The sequence below is a fragment of the Hetaerina americana genome, unplaced genomic scaffold, assembly GCF_022747635.1.
Source record: "Hetaerina americana unplaced genomic scaffold, ioHetAmer1.1.p SCAF_2, whole genome shotgun sequence".
Lineage (NCBI taxonomy): Eukaryota > Metazoa > Arthropoda > Insecta > Odonata > Calopterygidae > Hetaerina > Hetaerina americana.
In genome coordinates this window covers 39,877,869-39,893,434 of record NW_027286763.1, presented here as the reverse complement: position 1 = coordinate 39,893,434, position 15,566 = coordinate 39,877,869, and the positions used below count along the sequence as shown (strand labels likewise).

The 15,566-nt window shown below is 38.7% G+C and overlaps 1 protein-coding gene across 2 annotated transcripts in view; it reads right to left on the bottom strand.

Moving 5' to 3' along the window:
- Positions 1–947: 947 nt before the first annotated feature.
- The window catches only part of LOC139687950 (leucine-rich repeat neuronal protein 1-like), a 778,766-nt gene continuing 764,147 nt past the window's right edge, over positions 948–15,566 (bottom strand). For both annotated transcript variants that reach the window (XM_071585318.1, XM_071585319.1), the window contains 2 exons: positions 6,132–6,933; positions 948–4,691 (listed from right to left, as the gene is read on the bottom strand). In XM_071585318.1, the coding sequence (XP_071441419.1) occupies positions 3,102–4,691; positions 6,132–6,902 (2,361 nt within the window). In that variant the 5' untranslated portion in view covers positions 6,903–6,933 and the 3' untranslated portion in view covers positions 948–3,101. The remainder of the gene's footprint in view (positions 4,692–6,131; positions 6,934–15,566) is intronic.

Sequence of the window (15,566 nt, the reverse complement as noted above, 5' to 3'; positions counted from 1 at the left end):
GCCCCTGTCTCCTGCAGAACTCAACTGCTTTCTCCCCGCGGTCGTTCCTCGTGCCTAAACCGTAGTCCCCGACCTCGTCACCATCTCTTCCTTCGCCTACCGTCGCATTCCAGTCCCCCATCACTATCAAATGTTTCCCTGCAGGAACACACGCATTAAGTGTCCTCTAACTGATCGTATATCGTATCTACCTCTTCTTCCTTATGGTTACTCGGTGGCATGTATACCTGAATAATAACCAAGCTCGTCGGTTCTGCTTTTTTCTCTACTAGTAGTATTCTATCCGTTACCTGCTCTATCTTGACTACGCTTCTTCCTACCTCTTTATTTAATACAATATATATATATATATATATATATATATATATATATATATATATATATATATATATAGAAGAATAGGAATATTTGAAATAATGTATAGACGTAGAAAGTATGATGAGGGATTTAATGCACTGCAAGATATCTGGGCGTGTTTTGTGGGAGAGGTAGTTATCGTTAACCATTGTGTTGCTTTTGTCCATCGAAATCCAATACAAACCAATGATAATAATTATTATTATACAGTATACATACACACATAACACTTTATTTTTTTAACTGCACTTACGAGAAATATTTTGATGGAACCAGTTAATTGCGGAGCAAAGTAATAAAGCGGCATTTACCTTTATTCATGGTGGCATCTACAACTATGAAGTTTGTGAAGTTTCCGTTGTACATTAAATTGAAGTACGGTTTGATAAAGCACCAAAATTGTATCCTTTTTAATTTGGTTGGCTTTTACAATTTTTTTCACTATTAATGGCGGTACGAGGTGTATCCACTCAAAGTAGCATTTTAAAATGTTTTACTAATTATGGAGACAAAGGAACATAAATAATTATAAAAGTACACTTTAGCAAATAAAGTCTTTATTTACTTTAATCAAAGGAATTGGTCATCGATATTGCCTCACTTCTTGGCGATTGCACATGTGAAAACGGAAGACGCGAACCAAATAATTTGTTCATTAATTTACAATACAAATACTCTACACCCTTTCACCGGTTTAATATTTACAGTCCAATATAGGTAGCTAATTTTAGTCTTTATCATAGTATTGCAGTTCAATTCACACTTTGTAAGATTGCATACATTCATTCCCATAGCATATTAGCAAAAATGTTTTAAATCAGTCTCCCAATTACCTTCAAAATTACTTTGTATTTACAAAATTTCATCTTCTCACACGTGAGAGGAAGTTCATGAACTTTTATCATGGCATGTAATCACTTTTTTTAATTTTTGACCACAGTTCTTGCTATGAGGTTGTTTACAAAAAACCTTTGTCCATTGGGTAGAACATGAATGGGCATGATCATTTAAAAAATCATATCATTTTTCATCCAAACCTTTTTTTGGAGTAAAAACATCTAACTCGAGTAATACTCTATAATAATTCAATAAAGTATATGGACGTTTTACGAGGTGCCTTGCTGAAACTGATTAAATATTATCGCACATGAATGCCCATGTAGATACAAGCCTGAGGTTTAAATATTTCCATCAACGTTGACAAGTTAAGGAAAACTGATTCTTTTTTATATCCCGCTTGAGAAATGTTGTCGTCAAGCTTCAGCTTAGTTTTTCAATTTGTTACACGTTTTTTCACAGATCACACACTTCCTTCTCAGTGCCAAAAGGAGATTCTACATATAACACTGTTAGGCACAATAAGCGGTTTCGCCCGCTGAGCACGTCTACAAAAATCAGACATCTTCTTGATTTTTGGCTCAAAACTGTACTTAATTTTGTATTAGCATCTTATTACTAACGACAGCCTTTAAACAAGGATCGTTTTTAAAATTCCGGAAGCAGTCTTACCAATGCAAGAATTATCACATTAGTTTATTCCATAGTTATTTTTGGTAAAAATTATTATTCTGATTATGGTTCTGTAAACTTTTAGTGCAAAGTCACGAACTGTAAAATATTTAAAAAAATGATAGATAGTATTTATATATTTCATGACATATAACACATCAATATTGATAATTATATATGCATTTTCATGGTGTGTATATTTTCATGAGTTTATCGAGTTTGATACCCCGCCATTAAAGATTGACAAGATCAAGTGATAGCGATGAATCAGAAGCGATTAAGCAATTTTGCGGAGTAGGTATCACTCTATTTAGACATGTCTACATTAAAAATTAGAAATATATACCCTTCAGGTAAGAATAATGGTTAATGGACCAAATTAATTTTATGGTAGAAAATTCTCAACTGTTTTATTACCAGGAAAAATATTGTTAGTAAGAACGAAAGAATTCTACTTAATATTAAATATAAATCAACCCAGAAAACGTAAGTGAAATTAGAATACGGAGTGAATCCATAGGTTGAATAATAGGCTTAGTTAAAACCAAAAAAAGTAGTTAAAATAACTAAAGGAAGCTAATCCATTATAATGTATAAATGGCTAGCAGATTCTAAAAATATGATTATAGAGAGAAAAAGAGAGTTCTAACTATGATTATCGCTGTTAGTTTCAAAAAGAATAAAAATCACACAAAATTGACACACCGTAATTTTTCTACCGGTAGGAGAGTGGTAATGGATATAGAATCTATTAAACACCATTTTGCCTACGACGTTAACCTCCTCACTCGTCGAGACTTCACTCATTGCTTAAGATGCATGAACAACGAAGGGATTTTAGGACCATGTAAAAAGAAGTTGTAGGGCAGTTTTTAAGTTTGAGTCTATATGGTTTTGCTTCAATTTTACGAATGCATTAGGTCTTTTTTTTAGTACACTGAATTAATTTCACATGAAAATTCCCTCTATAGAAGGTATTCATATCCTTGTTCTTTCATTCACTTGTTTTATTAAGCACGATGACGAAATATGTCGATTGTTATACCCGTGCAATACAAACCAGGGCAAATTACAAACTGTATTATTCACGTCCATATTTCTCTCAAGAACGTCTCCTGCTCTCACGCTATCAACGTCCATCGTTCTCTTTATGTTTCTCTTACTAGAGGCCCCCACGATCGCGGGCGTCACACTGCAAACGCGTGATCCCTGATCCTGGGTAGCCTCTCGCCATCTCAGACATATACACCCGTCGGACCCCTATATCCCGCCGGGATCACCATCCTCCCCACTCCCACCCCAATCAAGTCTGTGTACTCGTTTGCGGCTATTGAGTCGTCCCTGCCGCCTCCAAGCGGGCCCTTGCCTCCCCAAACACCAAACTCCATGTCCTTTCTGTGGGAAGATCCGTTTTGGTGCTGAGATGGGTTGAAAGGGGGAAAGTGCCTCCGGGGAGGTGGAGGCGGCGGGGCCGTAGGGGTGGGCGTCGGCGTTTCCAGTGAGCCGCAACACTTGTGGTGTCTCGCGCACCGCCTGCCGAATAGGATGGCGAAAGCCACCAGCAGGAGGAACGTCACAGAAGCCATCGCTATCGCCAGCACCGTCTCCCAACTCGGCTCGCACCTCAGCTCGGCCTCCGGGAGACGAGATAGCAGCCTCCCAGCCAGCCGTGGAGGCTCAGCGCACCTTGCCCCATCCAAGAACGGCTGAGAGCCGACCGTCGCGTTTGCGAGAGCCGAGAGCCACATCAAGGAACAGTTGCACCGCAAGGGGTTCCCAGCTAGGGAGAGACTCCTGAGCCTAACTGGGGGTGCAGGGAGCACAGTGGCGTCCAGTCCCTCCAGAGCAGCTCCCCTAAGGGCCAAAGTCGTCAGCCGGGTGCACGAGGTGAGCAAGCCATCGGGGAGTCTCTGCAGCCCCGGGTTCCACTCCATCGAGATGTGCTCCAGTTGGGGAGGGCACATAGCCGTCACGGCCTGGGGCGAGGACGACAAGGAGGAGGAGGTAGGCAAGGAAGCGAACGTGGCCGGATGAACCGTGGAGAGGAGTGAGAGACGAGAAAGATGAACCCTTCTAAGGGAACGCAGCGGTGAGAAGGACCCCTCCGGAAATTCTCCGATGGGGTTACCACTCAGGTCCAAATCGGTGAGAGCGGGGGCCAAAAATGATAGAGCCTTGATGGGGACTGAAGTGAGCCCGCAATCGCTAAGGTCCAAGTAACTCAATGTCCCGGATGTGGAAGATAAGGCAGTGTCCTCCATTCCGCTTGAGCCCAAATTTACATTTCCGGCAAAAGAGAGCGTGTGGAGCCCTGGGGTGGGTAGAGAACCGTCAGGAAGGCCGGAGAGTTCATTCCTCGCCAACAGAAGAACCCTGAGACCGATCAAATGGGATAGAAAACGAGTGGGAACTTCTTGCAGTCGGTTCCCAGTTAAATCCAGTACTTCCAGCGCATGAAGGTGTATTTCTCCCCCACTATCTCCGTCCCCAACAGAAGTGAGCTGGTTATGACCTAAATGTAGTTCTTGTAAGGATTTGAGTCCAGCTATGCAAGCCAATGGAAAGGTACCCAGCCTGTTCCTGGCCATGTCCAACACCCTTAGCGACTCGGAGAGGCCGATGCCAGCGAAGGCATGTCTTGAGACCGCTCCTATATGATTGCCACTGACGTTAAGTGCAGCCAAGGAGCCCTGAAGTTGGAAGTTTCTCTCACCCAAAGAACGAAGTCGGTTAGACGATAGATCTAGGTGCCGTAGACGAGCGTAGAATCCTAATGATTGGTCAACGGCTGAAATGCGATTCCCATGTAGACTGATGCTTTCGACCTATTTGCAAATATAGAAATAGACAAAAGGGAGTATTAATCATTAAACCACATAAAATTAAAAGAAAATATATTTGGAACAAATTAAAGATTATAGACAAATTCATTGATATAGTATAACTAAGTAACACACTTTTTCAAAATTTTACCTAACATATTTTTACCTAAATTAGGAGAACTACCATTTCAAAAAAGATAAAAGTTATTCATAAATATCACAAAAAATCTGCTAACATTTTACAGCCTTTAAACACAGAGATCTAGGGATCAGCCACAAAGATAAAATATCTTTGAGCAATCCAGTGTGCTCAATAATATTTCAAGCAGTTTCTCCCTTATTTTTGCATATTTTTATTGGCCACTGGAGTTTGGGCTCGACTCCCTTCCTGAACACGTGAAAATAAATTTTTTGCGTACTTGGAAAGAAGCATTTTTTACTTTTGCATATAATTCAATTCACTCCATTTTTGAGAGATTTTAAGTGCGTATCATCAAACTCCTGAAGAACAAAGCATTTCTATAATATCTTTTTGATCAGAATACGACTCGTACTTGAAACTTGAACAGCTCAATGAAAGACCCCTTAAAAGCAGTTTTTATCAGCGACATACATTTCTCATATTTCTCGAAACAATTTAATTACATTACCATTGCATTAATGCCTACCTGTAAATAAAACGTAAATACATGATACTATAAAAATGTTGGGTGAGAATTATTGACCTTTAATGAAATGTTATCCTACCTAAGTCTTATATACCGGTATGAAGAAAACAGTATTTTAATACTGAAATGAAGTGCTCATAAAATAGCATTCATCATATTGATTTCCAAAGAATTATTTTTAGGGAATAAATGCTAAAATATATAACGATTGCGTCATTAAATGAAACACTACTTTTTTGTCGAACAATCGTATTCACTATTTATCATAGAAATCAGGCAAACATTAATATAGAGCTGAGGATAAGATATTATATATATATATATATATATATATATAAATATATATATATATATAAATGTGTGTGTGTTATACATCAGAGCATTGTTAACAAGTGTTATTATTATTAATTACTAGCTGTAGATGCCAGTGCGAAAAACTTAATACAAAATGGACATGGCAGGAATGCGGATAAGGATTATGATAGCCCTGTAATTTGAGGGGAACATTTACTGATTTTGGCATAATTTGTTCTATCTGATATTTAAATTTCATGCGACATTTTCATAAAAGGTGACAGCTGCCATTATAGTTACTGCATTCAGTATATTGGATTAGATAGGTCACATCTACCACCTTCGTAGGAACACCCATTGAAACGGATAAGCCGCCGCCTTGGCGTTCTCCAGCATCCTGTACCAGCCCTGGTGGCATCATGAATAAAAAGGGAAGATGGAATAAATGCGCACTCTCCCAGTGACACTTCAGACCCCTTACCTCTGGGTTCAGCTGTATGGGGATAACTTCGAGAGCGGCGTCGCTGCACGTCGCGGAGAGGGCGAGGTCATCGCATTGACAGCGCGGTGGGCAGAGCGCGGCGCACTGGCGCCACGTGGAGGACGTAGCGAAAAGGAGTAGCAGGAAGGCGGTGATCCGACCGTGCTGCCACCCGCGGACTTCGAGAGAAGTCCAAGGCGAAGCGTCGCTGCGGCGGGAATTCTTTGAACAGTCGTTCCCGCCGCCGCCGGTATTCTCCTCCGCCTCACCCTTCGACGCCGAGGACGCACAGTGGCACAACCTCGCCTCCTTTTCTCGGTGGGTAGGACACGGGAATGGGGGTTCTGGGGGATCTTGGTGGGCGCTGTGACGCTGGTGGCATTCCTCCGAGGGGGTGATGTGCTCGACCGGATAGAGGCGCCGCGACGCCGCCTGGCGTTCGTCTTCGTCGCGGTTCTCACGAGATTGGGGTCCGGAACTCCGGGTAGTCGCGTCGAGGCGGGCAGCTGGGAAGACTAGCGTGTCGGGAGGCCGGTGGCCCGGTGATCGGCAAGTCGGGGTTTGCCAGGGTGGTGCTAGGGAGGACGGTAGATCGTGGCAGTCCTCGTGGTATTGTGCCCCGCTCACTTGCCCGGCGTCCCTTCTCCCGCCATCCCAGCGGAGAAGTACCGAGGGGTGAGGAGGGGGTGGTGGGAACGGCAGGGCGGAGGCGCAGGGCGGCTGTTGGGTCGAGGCCCGCGGCCTTCGGGGTCGGGTCGTCGGAAGCCGCATTCCTTCTCCTTCCGGTCCCTCCTCATGGGATCTACCGGTGGAAGAGTTAGCAGTCAATTGATGCAGAATGTGTTGCATATTCTTCCGTTTATTGATTTGAATTGAATATTTCTACATGATGATTGATAAATGTTTAAGCGTAATAAATTCATTCATGTAGTTAGAGACATGTTAATTTTAAGCGTTCATGGATACTGCGGCGGCTTTAAATTATGAATATACATAAGCCAGCAAAGAGTAACCATCAGTAAATCAGAGGTGTCCTTGAGTTATGTGTGCCCGTAAACAGAGCATTCTCATGAAAGCTAATCAACAAAATGTTAAAGATATTTGTTCAACGACTAGTTCCCAAAGAAGACTAACACATTACGGGCTTTTGTGTCCTCTTCCATAAAATTGGAATTGGCTAAAATAATCTTAAGAATATATGCCCACCCTCCAGGTTAAACATTCTTCATTTGCCTTCTCAACGACCAATTACCGATTACCTATGCCCCCCTGTTTAATAACCCCCCCCATCCAGTATCCCCGTCTCTTCTTATCTTCCCATCGGGCACTCCTCATACCTAGATTAAGTTGTCTGAGACCACCGGAATATTAAAGCTAGTTCTTTTTATCTTAACCTATTTTAAAAACAATATTTTTACCTTACACTCACAATTTTAACAATAAAAAGATATATAGCAAATAAAGTTTTAAAATATTGTACACACAAAAAGTCACCTAATGATTAAAATGCCCTCGACGTCAGAATGTAATTATCCAGGAGAAGAATCAGAAATTAAAATAAATCGGTGATTAATAGACATGGAAAATGAAACATTATTTCATTGTAGGTAAAATTAAATTCAAAGAGAGCTAACTGCCAGCCTTGGGTAAAAGGTATGTATATATATATATATATATATATATATATATATATATATATATATATATGTATAAATATATATATATGTGTGTGTATATCCAGCAGTTAGTGGACCTACATCTTTTAGGTCGATATAACAAGCCCTAAAAGATTGTGATCCGGACACATAGAAGGCTGAAGGAGACGTGTATCATAAAAAAAGGGTATGGTATTCATGGCGTATTTTCACTTTTTCACTCTCATAGTAATTGGGGAACATTAGAGGGAAATATGGCATACTATTCTCTTTGCATTGCTTCGTCAATCCCAACATGAATTCATATAACAATCATCTAAAGCGAGTTAGTTCTACCTAGTTTATATTTTAAATCTATTTTAATGATTTCATCACAATATTTATGTCTAATAGCCTAATAGACTCAAATTTAGTAATGTTTATCCTTTACAAACAGAAATCCTTTAAGGTGACGTTATGCTTAGGATATCAGGGGTAACTTACAAAATTGACGAGAAAAGTATCTTTGGGACACCTAATTTTGACCAATCAAGGGAGTTGTTCATGGCAACGGATCTCGGTGTGTTTCAAAAAGTACTGTTGATGGATGAGCGTAGGCAGCAGATGACGTTTTAGCCGACTTCCCCATGATTTTTGCTTACGTGACTCACGCGGGAAACATTTTCGCAATATATGTCGGCAGCTTTTCGCTTTTAAAGTTAATTTTCAGTTATATGCATCAAAATGGCACTCAAAATGGTTTGACGACATTATTTATACTGCCTGATGATTTTAATGTACTGTGCTTTATGAATCGTAATTTATGTGGCTCCTTTTAGCTGTCTAACATATACCGATGGTTCTTTTATATTATATTATATGCTTATGTTCGGATAGATTTTTGCTTAGGAACGCTCATGAGGGATGGTATATACTTTAACTTGGTTTCGTTCAAATTCATGTCAAGGAACCCACAATAACAGGCATTAATATATATATATATATATATATATATTTAATATATATATATATATATATATATATATATATATATATATATATATATATATATATATATATATATATATCAGGGCGCTTTTTGAGGAAACCACTTCACTAATATTTTCAGGGAAATAATCTTGAATCCCTGGCATGTGCTGTTAAAGAAACTCCAAAAGGTTGCTACCGTATTGATTTCTGCAATGAGACCGCATCAGAAATATAGGAACCTTAAAGAAGTATTGTTAGAAAATATTTCAAGCATTTACTGTACATAAATATTTCGAAAATTCGAGGGTATTTTTAAAAGTGGATGACCAGGCTGCCAAATCGTACCCCCGAAAACGTATTTCCTTGTCTTATTTTCAAAGTTAATTTGTGAGAATAAACTTCTTAAGTGGGAAAAAATGTAGCCACCGATTCAAAAATTAAAATGAAAGGCTCAAAAGGTTTTAAAATAAAGCCTTAGTAAAAAAAGTCCTGCAAAAAATATGTCCTTAGGCGCGCATTGAAGTATAAATATTCCCTTTCAAATATGATGTGTTCATTCAGAACATATATTGCCCCAGTATAAGCCACAAATAAAGTATGCTCTACAATGACTGCTTTGAAAGACTTAAATGCATTATTTTAGTTAAATAAGTGGAAAACTAATCAATTACTCGTGGTATAAAATGAAAATATACTATGCCACTATCACAGGTTTGTAATTTAAAAAGCTAGATATTTTTCAAGTCAATATGCTTAATTATGCATAAGATAACTCTCGTATTGCTGTAATTGAAATTACGCTTTTGGAATTTTCTCTTCGAAAGTAAATGTGAAAATATTAAAATTTCAATTTGATAAATATTTTTTCAACCAAGCTAGGTTTCTACCAAGGTAATATTTTCAAATGAAATCACCACTTGAAACAATATACTTAATACTGCTATTCCCCTGGCCACATTCATGACATCATGTCATTCAACATAAATACGAATGGAGTCACTCAAATTATTTACTTAAGCAAAGTGCGTTGATAACTTCACCAGTCTAGAAGGTTTCAATGGTTCAACTTTACATTAAAAATCCTATTTCTTCTATTGAATTTTATATGATCTCAAGGAATGTTCTGATGATAAATAATAGATATTCTTGGCGAAAATGAATAGATCTAGTTACGACTCACTGTTATAAAGTAATGATATATCAACCCTTTCTAATGAGCACTGAAGGTTTTTCTAGGAAAAACCTCCTAATATCTTTGTTAAAATAACAGATATTTTATATATCTAAGAGGAGCAATGGTTATATTAATTGTAATTTAATATTTAAGTTTATTTTTAAGTTATGGGCTCTATGTTACACAATACGTAAAACTTTAATTAATGTCACGAACAAGTTTTATTGTAGACTCACCGCCGAAATTTTATGCTAGAATTATTGCAAATAATATCCAGATATTAGATCCTTTTAAATTTTTTTCAAAAGGTTTTAATTTGTTGAAAACAGCCATAATTTAATACACCCCCAAAATCTGCTATTATTAAGCGCTTGGACGTTTAGACTTGTTTCTCTCATTTCTAAGGAAAATAAATGTTTCCACTGACAAATAAATATTCTCCAGTATCACTCATAATTAGAAAAGACAATTTGCGGAATTTGGCTAAATTATAATTCGTAATTTGATAATTATCATAGGAATTCAAGACTAAAGATAACTCCTTCAGTTCCCTTAAAGTTTCCGGAACTTGACAAACATTTTGCCGTTCTTTTAAGCCGTGACATTCCTGTCAGAGAAAAATTAGATCTTCAATGTTATTTTAAAGAAAACCTATCATTTCCTTCTCCTCACTTTATACCTTCTACGACGGAATCTCATATCTACAGAGTGAAGCATCTTGTGATTTGCATGGGGAATTAAAAATTCAAAAGGAGCTGATTTTATTCAGCTCTTATTATTATTTTTTTAATCACGGGGATTTTATTCTTCACTCCTTGTGTTTGCTTTCCAACCCAAATTCTTTCCTACCCCTCTCCTCTCCCATATCCTATTCCGCCCCCCTGACCCACGATCCTCCCTCCCTCAGCGCTCTCAGTTCCATTACAAAGAGGCCAAGTGCGATGGGAGAAAAAAATGAAGGTTAGTGATATCGTGGAACTCACTTAGAAGGATAAATGCAAAATAAACACTCAAGAAAATTAGCGAACTGACGCACGGAGATCAAAGGGAGGACAGAATCAAACTAAGGTCGAGCCTATGCCAAAAAAAATACAAAAAAATATAAGGTGTGTGCACATATATATATATATATATATATATATATATATATATATGTATATACATATATATATGTATATGTATATACATATATATATGTATATATATATATATATATATATGTATATATATATATATATATATATATATATATATGTATATACATATATATATGTATATACATATATATATGTATATATATATATATATATATATATATATATATATATATATATATATATAACGATTGTCCGGAAAAACTCATACGAGCGGCACAATAATGGGCTGACACAACATAACACAAATAGAAAAGAATAGACACATATAAAAGAACACTTACACGGTAAATTGTTCGAGCTTTCGGCCCTCTCAGGGGCCTTCTTCAAGAGAGACTGAAAATATGCTATGGATCAGGAGAGGGGAAAGAGTTATGGGCGGGAGGGGAGGTGTGGAGGGAATGCTGGGAGGGAAATTAAATATGGCGGTTAAGGGTGGGAATTTTAAAGGAACGGAAGGATAGAATATAGGCGGATTCACGAGTTCTCACCTCTATGTTGGTAGCTGAATCAGGTAGGGATTCTAGGATGCTGAGGGAAAAACACTGGTCGAATGAAAGGTTGTGGGAATTGGCGTGTGAAGGGATAGGAAGAGATGAGAGTGAGGCAGAATTACAGGAGTACCGGTGATTATTCATTCGGATGGATAAGGGGGTAATGCATTCACCTATGTAGAAGGAAGTGCAGTGTTTGCATGATAAAAGATAAATAAAATTTTTTGAGAGGCAATTAGCGTGGGAACGAGGTGTGGGGGCTATGAGGGGATGTAGGGAGAGGGGAGTAGGCATAATAAGAGGACAGGTTTTACATCGGGGGCGGTTGCAAGTTGGGGAAATATTGGGAAATTTGTCACGGGGGGGCGCCAAAGGGTTGGTGGATCTCAGAAGGTTTTTGAGATTGGCGGGTCGTCTGTATGCGATAGATGGGCATTGGGGTAGTAAGGATGAGGTCGCGTCATTGTCATGTAAAATTGGAAACAGTTCTTTAAGGAGGGTTTTCAGTCTGTGTGATCCGGGGTAATAGGTGGTGCAAAGGTTGAGTCCTGCGTCAGATGTGGGCTTGTTATTGTGTGGTGTGTGTGGTCGGGTGGAACGGTGGATTTTATTTCGTAGCAACTTTTCTGGGTAACCGCGTTTGAGGAGTGCAAGGTGTAGATTGGCAAGGTATTTGTTGAGAGTGGCTGTGGTGTTGCAAATTCGGTGTCCGCGGATAGAGAGAGAGTTAGGAATCGAGCGTTTCGTGTGTTGAGGGTGAAACTCGTGAATCCGCCTACATTCTATCCTTCCGTTCCTTTAAAATTCCCACCCTTAACCGCCATATTTAATTTCCCTCCCAGCATTCCCTCCACACCTCCCCTCCACACCTCCCCTCCCGCCCATAACTCTTTCCCCTCTCCTGATCCATAGCATATTTTCAGTCTCTCTTGAAGAAGGCCCCTGAGAGGGCCGAAAGCTCGAACAATTTACCGTGTAAGTGTTCTTTTATATGTGTATATTCTTTTCTATTTGTGTTATGTTGTGTCAGCCCATTATATATATATATATATATATATATATATATATATATATATATATATATATATATATATATATATGCACACACATATATGTTATTGAAGTGGTTAAAGAGCTGATAAAAGCTGCTGGGAAACCACAGCTTCACCCAAGCTAGGTGATTTTCTTGGAAAACCACAGGCGACACAGGTAAATCAACTCGACCCTTTAGCATCCCTGATTATTCACACCTATTGGTTTACTTTTGGATGACCTCATTAATTAAACCATCCTTTGGGTTGATAACTGTGGTATACATGTCATTTAGATATTCACACATGTATTTAAGAAAAAAATATGTTTATTAACATGTACATGCATGGAATTATCATAGAAAGAGAATTTAGTACGAAATAAATATATACATAATTCACGCATAATATATTTACTCTTGGTTTTACAAAATATACCGATAATTCTCTGAGGTTTCTTACGCCATTTTGATCCATTCCTCCCTTCTCAATCCTTCCTGTCTTCTGGTTCACTTTTTAACCCTTTCTACGTCTCAATCATTCTCCCCCTTGAAGCATACCATCCACATACTCTCTTTCGTCCTTCTTTGGTAACGCACCCGACTACCTTTCCCCAGAATTTTCGATTTTCCCAGCCACCCCACTTTTGCATGACTCTATCAGTCCTTTCTTCTCTCACCCTTCCTTTAGACGATGCTGTGCCTTTTGTGAAAACTTGTTATGAGCTTCTTCAGTTGAAACGTCTGCACTTTTTTTATTTTCATGTTTTCTTTTTATGATTTCAGCGTTGAAATGTTCAACCGCATTGTGTTCGGGGCCACGATCTGCTGTCCTTTCCTTTGAATTCCAGCATTTGATTCTTATTAATTGCAATATTCTGTGTTTGTGTTAGAGAGGAAATTTGTATTTTGTTTGTCCTGCTCTTGATAAATCCTATTTTGGGGTAACATCCATTCATTCTCTTCATCATTACCAATAAACAAAATCCGAAGATTGGTTGGTCGCAGCTACATTTCTTATCGAGTTTCTTCATTATTCACTGTTAAAATTTTTCTACAGGATAATATTGGGAGCATGACCTTTTCGTCGCCTTTTTAAATATATTCTATGCTTTTGATATCTAGTTAATCTTAAGTATTTCCCAAAGTTTACTGATAAAGTTCATATACTTGGTAATGCCATTCTATGTGTTCTCACTTTCAAATGCTTCAATTGACTCTGTAAAGAAATGCATACCTCTATCATAGTGATAATTAAAATTTTGATTCCTATTAATAAATGTCAATGGATTATCAATATTAATAGCCATTGATAACTCATTATTAATTAATATTACACCCTTAGGTGATACACCGATGTCCTATTCAGAATCATTGCGTGAAATTACTTTTAAATCCTTTTCAATTGATACCCATTTTTCAAACATTGCCTGGTGAGGTTTCTGTCAACTCGGAGCGGTTATTTTATTTTAAATTCATACTGCGGTAAGGGATTATGAAAGAGGGCTAAGCTTCACTCTCGAGGTAAGCTACAATATCGTTATTAATCACAAATGGATCTCACGCTCCATCTGACGAATAAAAAAAATCTTGGCCTTTTTTAATTGAGCATTTGTGCTGAATATGTTCAAACTCTGGCCGTTTCCACTTCCGAGCAACGGAAGAAATGTGAAAGCATAATGTACATTTCCCTACAAAATAATTTATGGTAAAACGAAAATTTTCATACTCCGACAAAATTAATAAATGATAAATAATTAATACCATTTCTATGAGTATAAATTGTTTAGTTTTATGAAGTTAAATCATTACTTATACTAGAGCTGGAAGATATATTCAGGAATAAAAAGAGCGAGGATTAGAGACTTTTAGCAGTTAATTTTTACAAATCGTTCACATCGACTATATGTTGAGTAGCACTTCTATAAAAATTGACTCCAGAAAGTAATATGTTTTTTATTAATCTTCATTAATTAAATGTACCAAACTCCAATTTTTTGAGAACTAACAAATAATTTTTTTATTTTAATTGATCAAAATTTTAAAATAGAGTAAGAAACAATAATTGGTTACATCTATATCCAACAACAGAAAATTTCTTGAGCTGCAATATTTAATAATCACTTTAGGTACCGCGGGGTGCAAAAAGCCAAGAGTCACATCATCCTTTAGAGTAAGTTTTCAGCAATGGGAACCCCAATATGTATGATTGCCTTCTTATTGGTCATGTAGCATATGTAAACAAGAAAGGTCAAGATTTATCTCAATTCTCCTTAAAATCTAAAAGGATACACACTCACCCTGGTAGTCCGACTGTTTTACATCTGCGATTTACGACTCTGCTATCTCTACTTTTCATCCTTTCAGAAAATCTATTCACCTAGGGCACAGCTCATTAAGTCATCGCCTCCTTATGCCCTCATTCATTCCGTGAGTACGCCGTGCCACGCCCTCTGTAACACCTCCTCCAGTCCGTGCAATATCTCACACCCGACTCCGTTCCTCCGTCTCCCCGTTTTCTGTCGCACTCCTCACCCACTCTCTCTCTACTTTCGCACCTCCACCCCTCGTCTTCCTCTCTCCCCTCACCCTCTCGACAGGGGGAAACGCTACCACTCCACGGAGAGGGAGAGAGAGAGAAGAGAGAATGGGAGGAAGACGGAGAATCCCCCCGAGAGGACAGTTTTAACCGGGCATCCGGCGGGAGAAGAAATATCGAGCCTTATTCTTCTCCATCTTTCCCGGGCTTAAAGCCGCTCTCCGCTTCTCCCCTTCCATTCCTCTGCCCACCACCCACCGCTCTCCCAATCCGCCTCCGGGAGGAAAATCCTTCCGTTCCACCACACCCCACTCAATTACGGCCTCCTCCCCCTCACCATTCCCACCCCCACCGCGTACCCCACACCCCTGCCGCCGCCGACCTCCTCCTCTCGCTCCCTAGAGTTCCCTGGCATTCCTC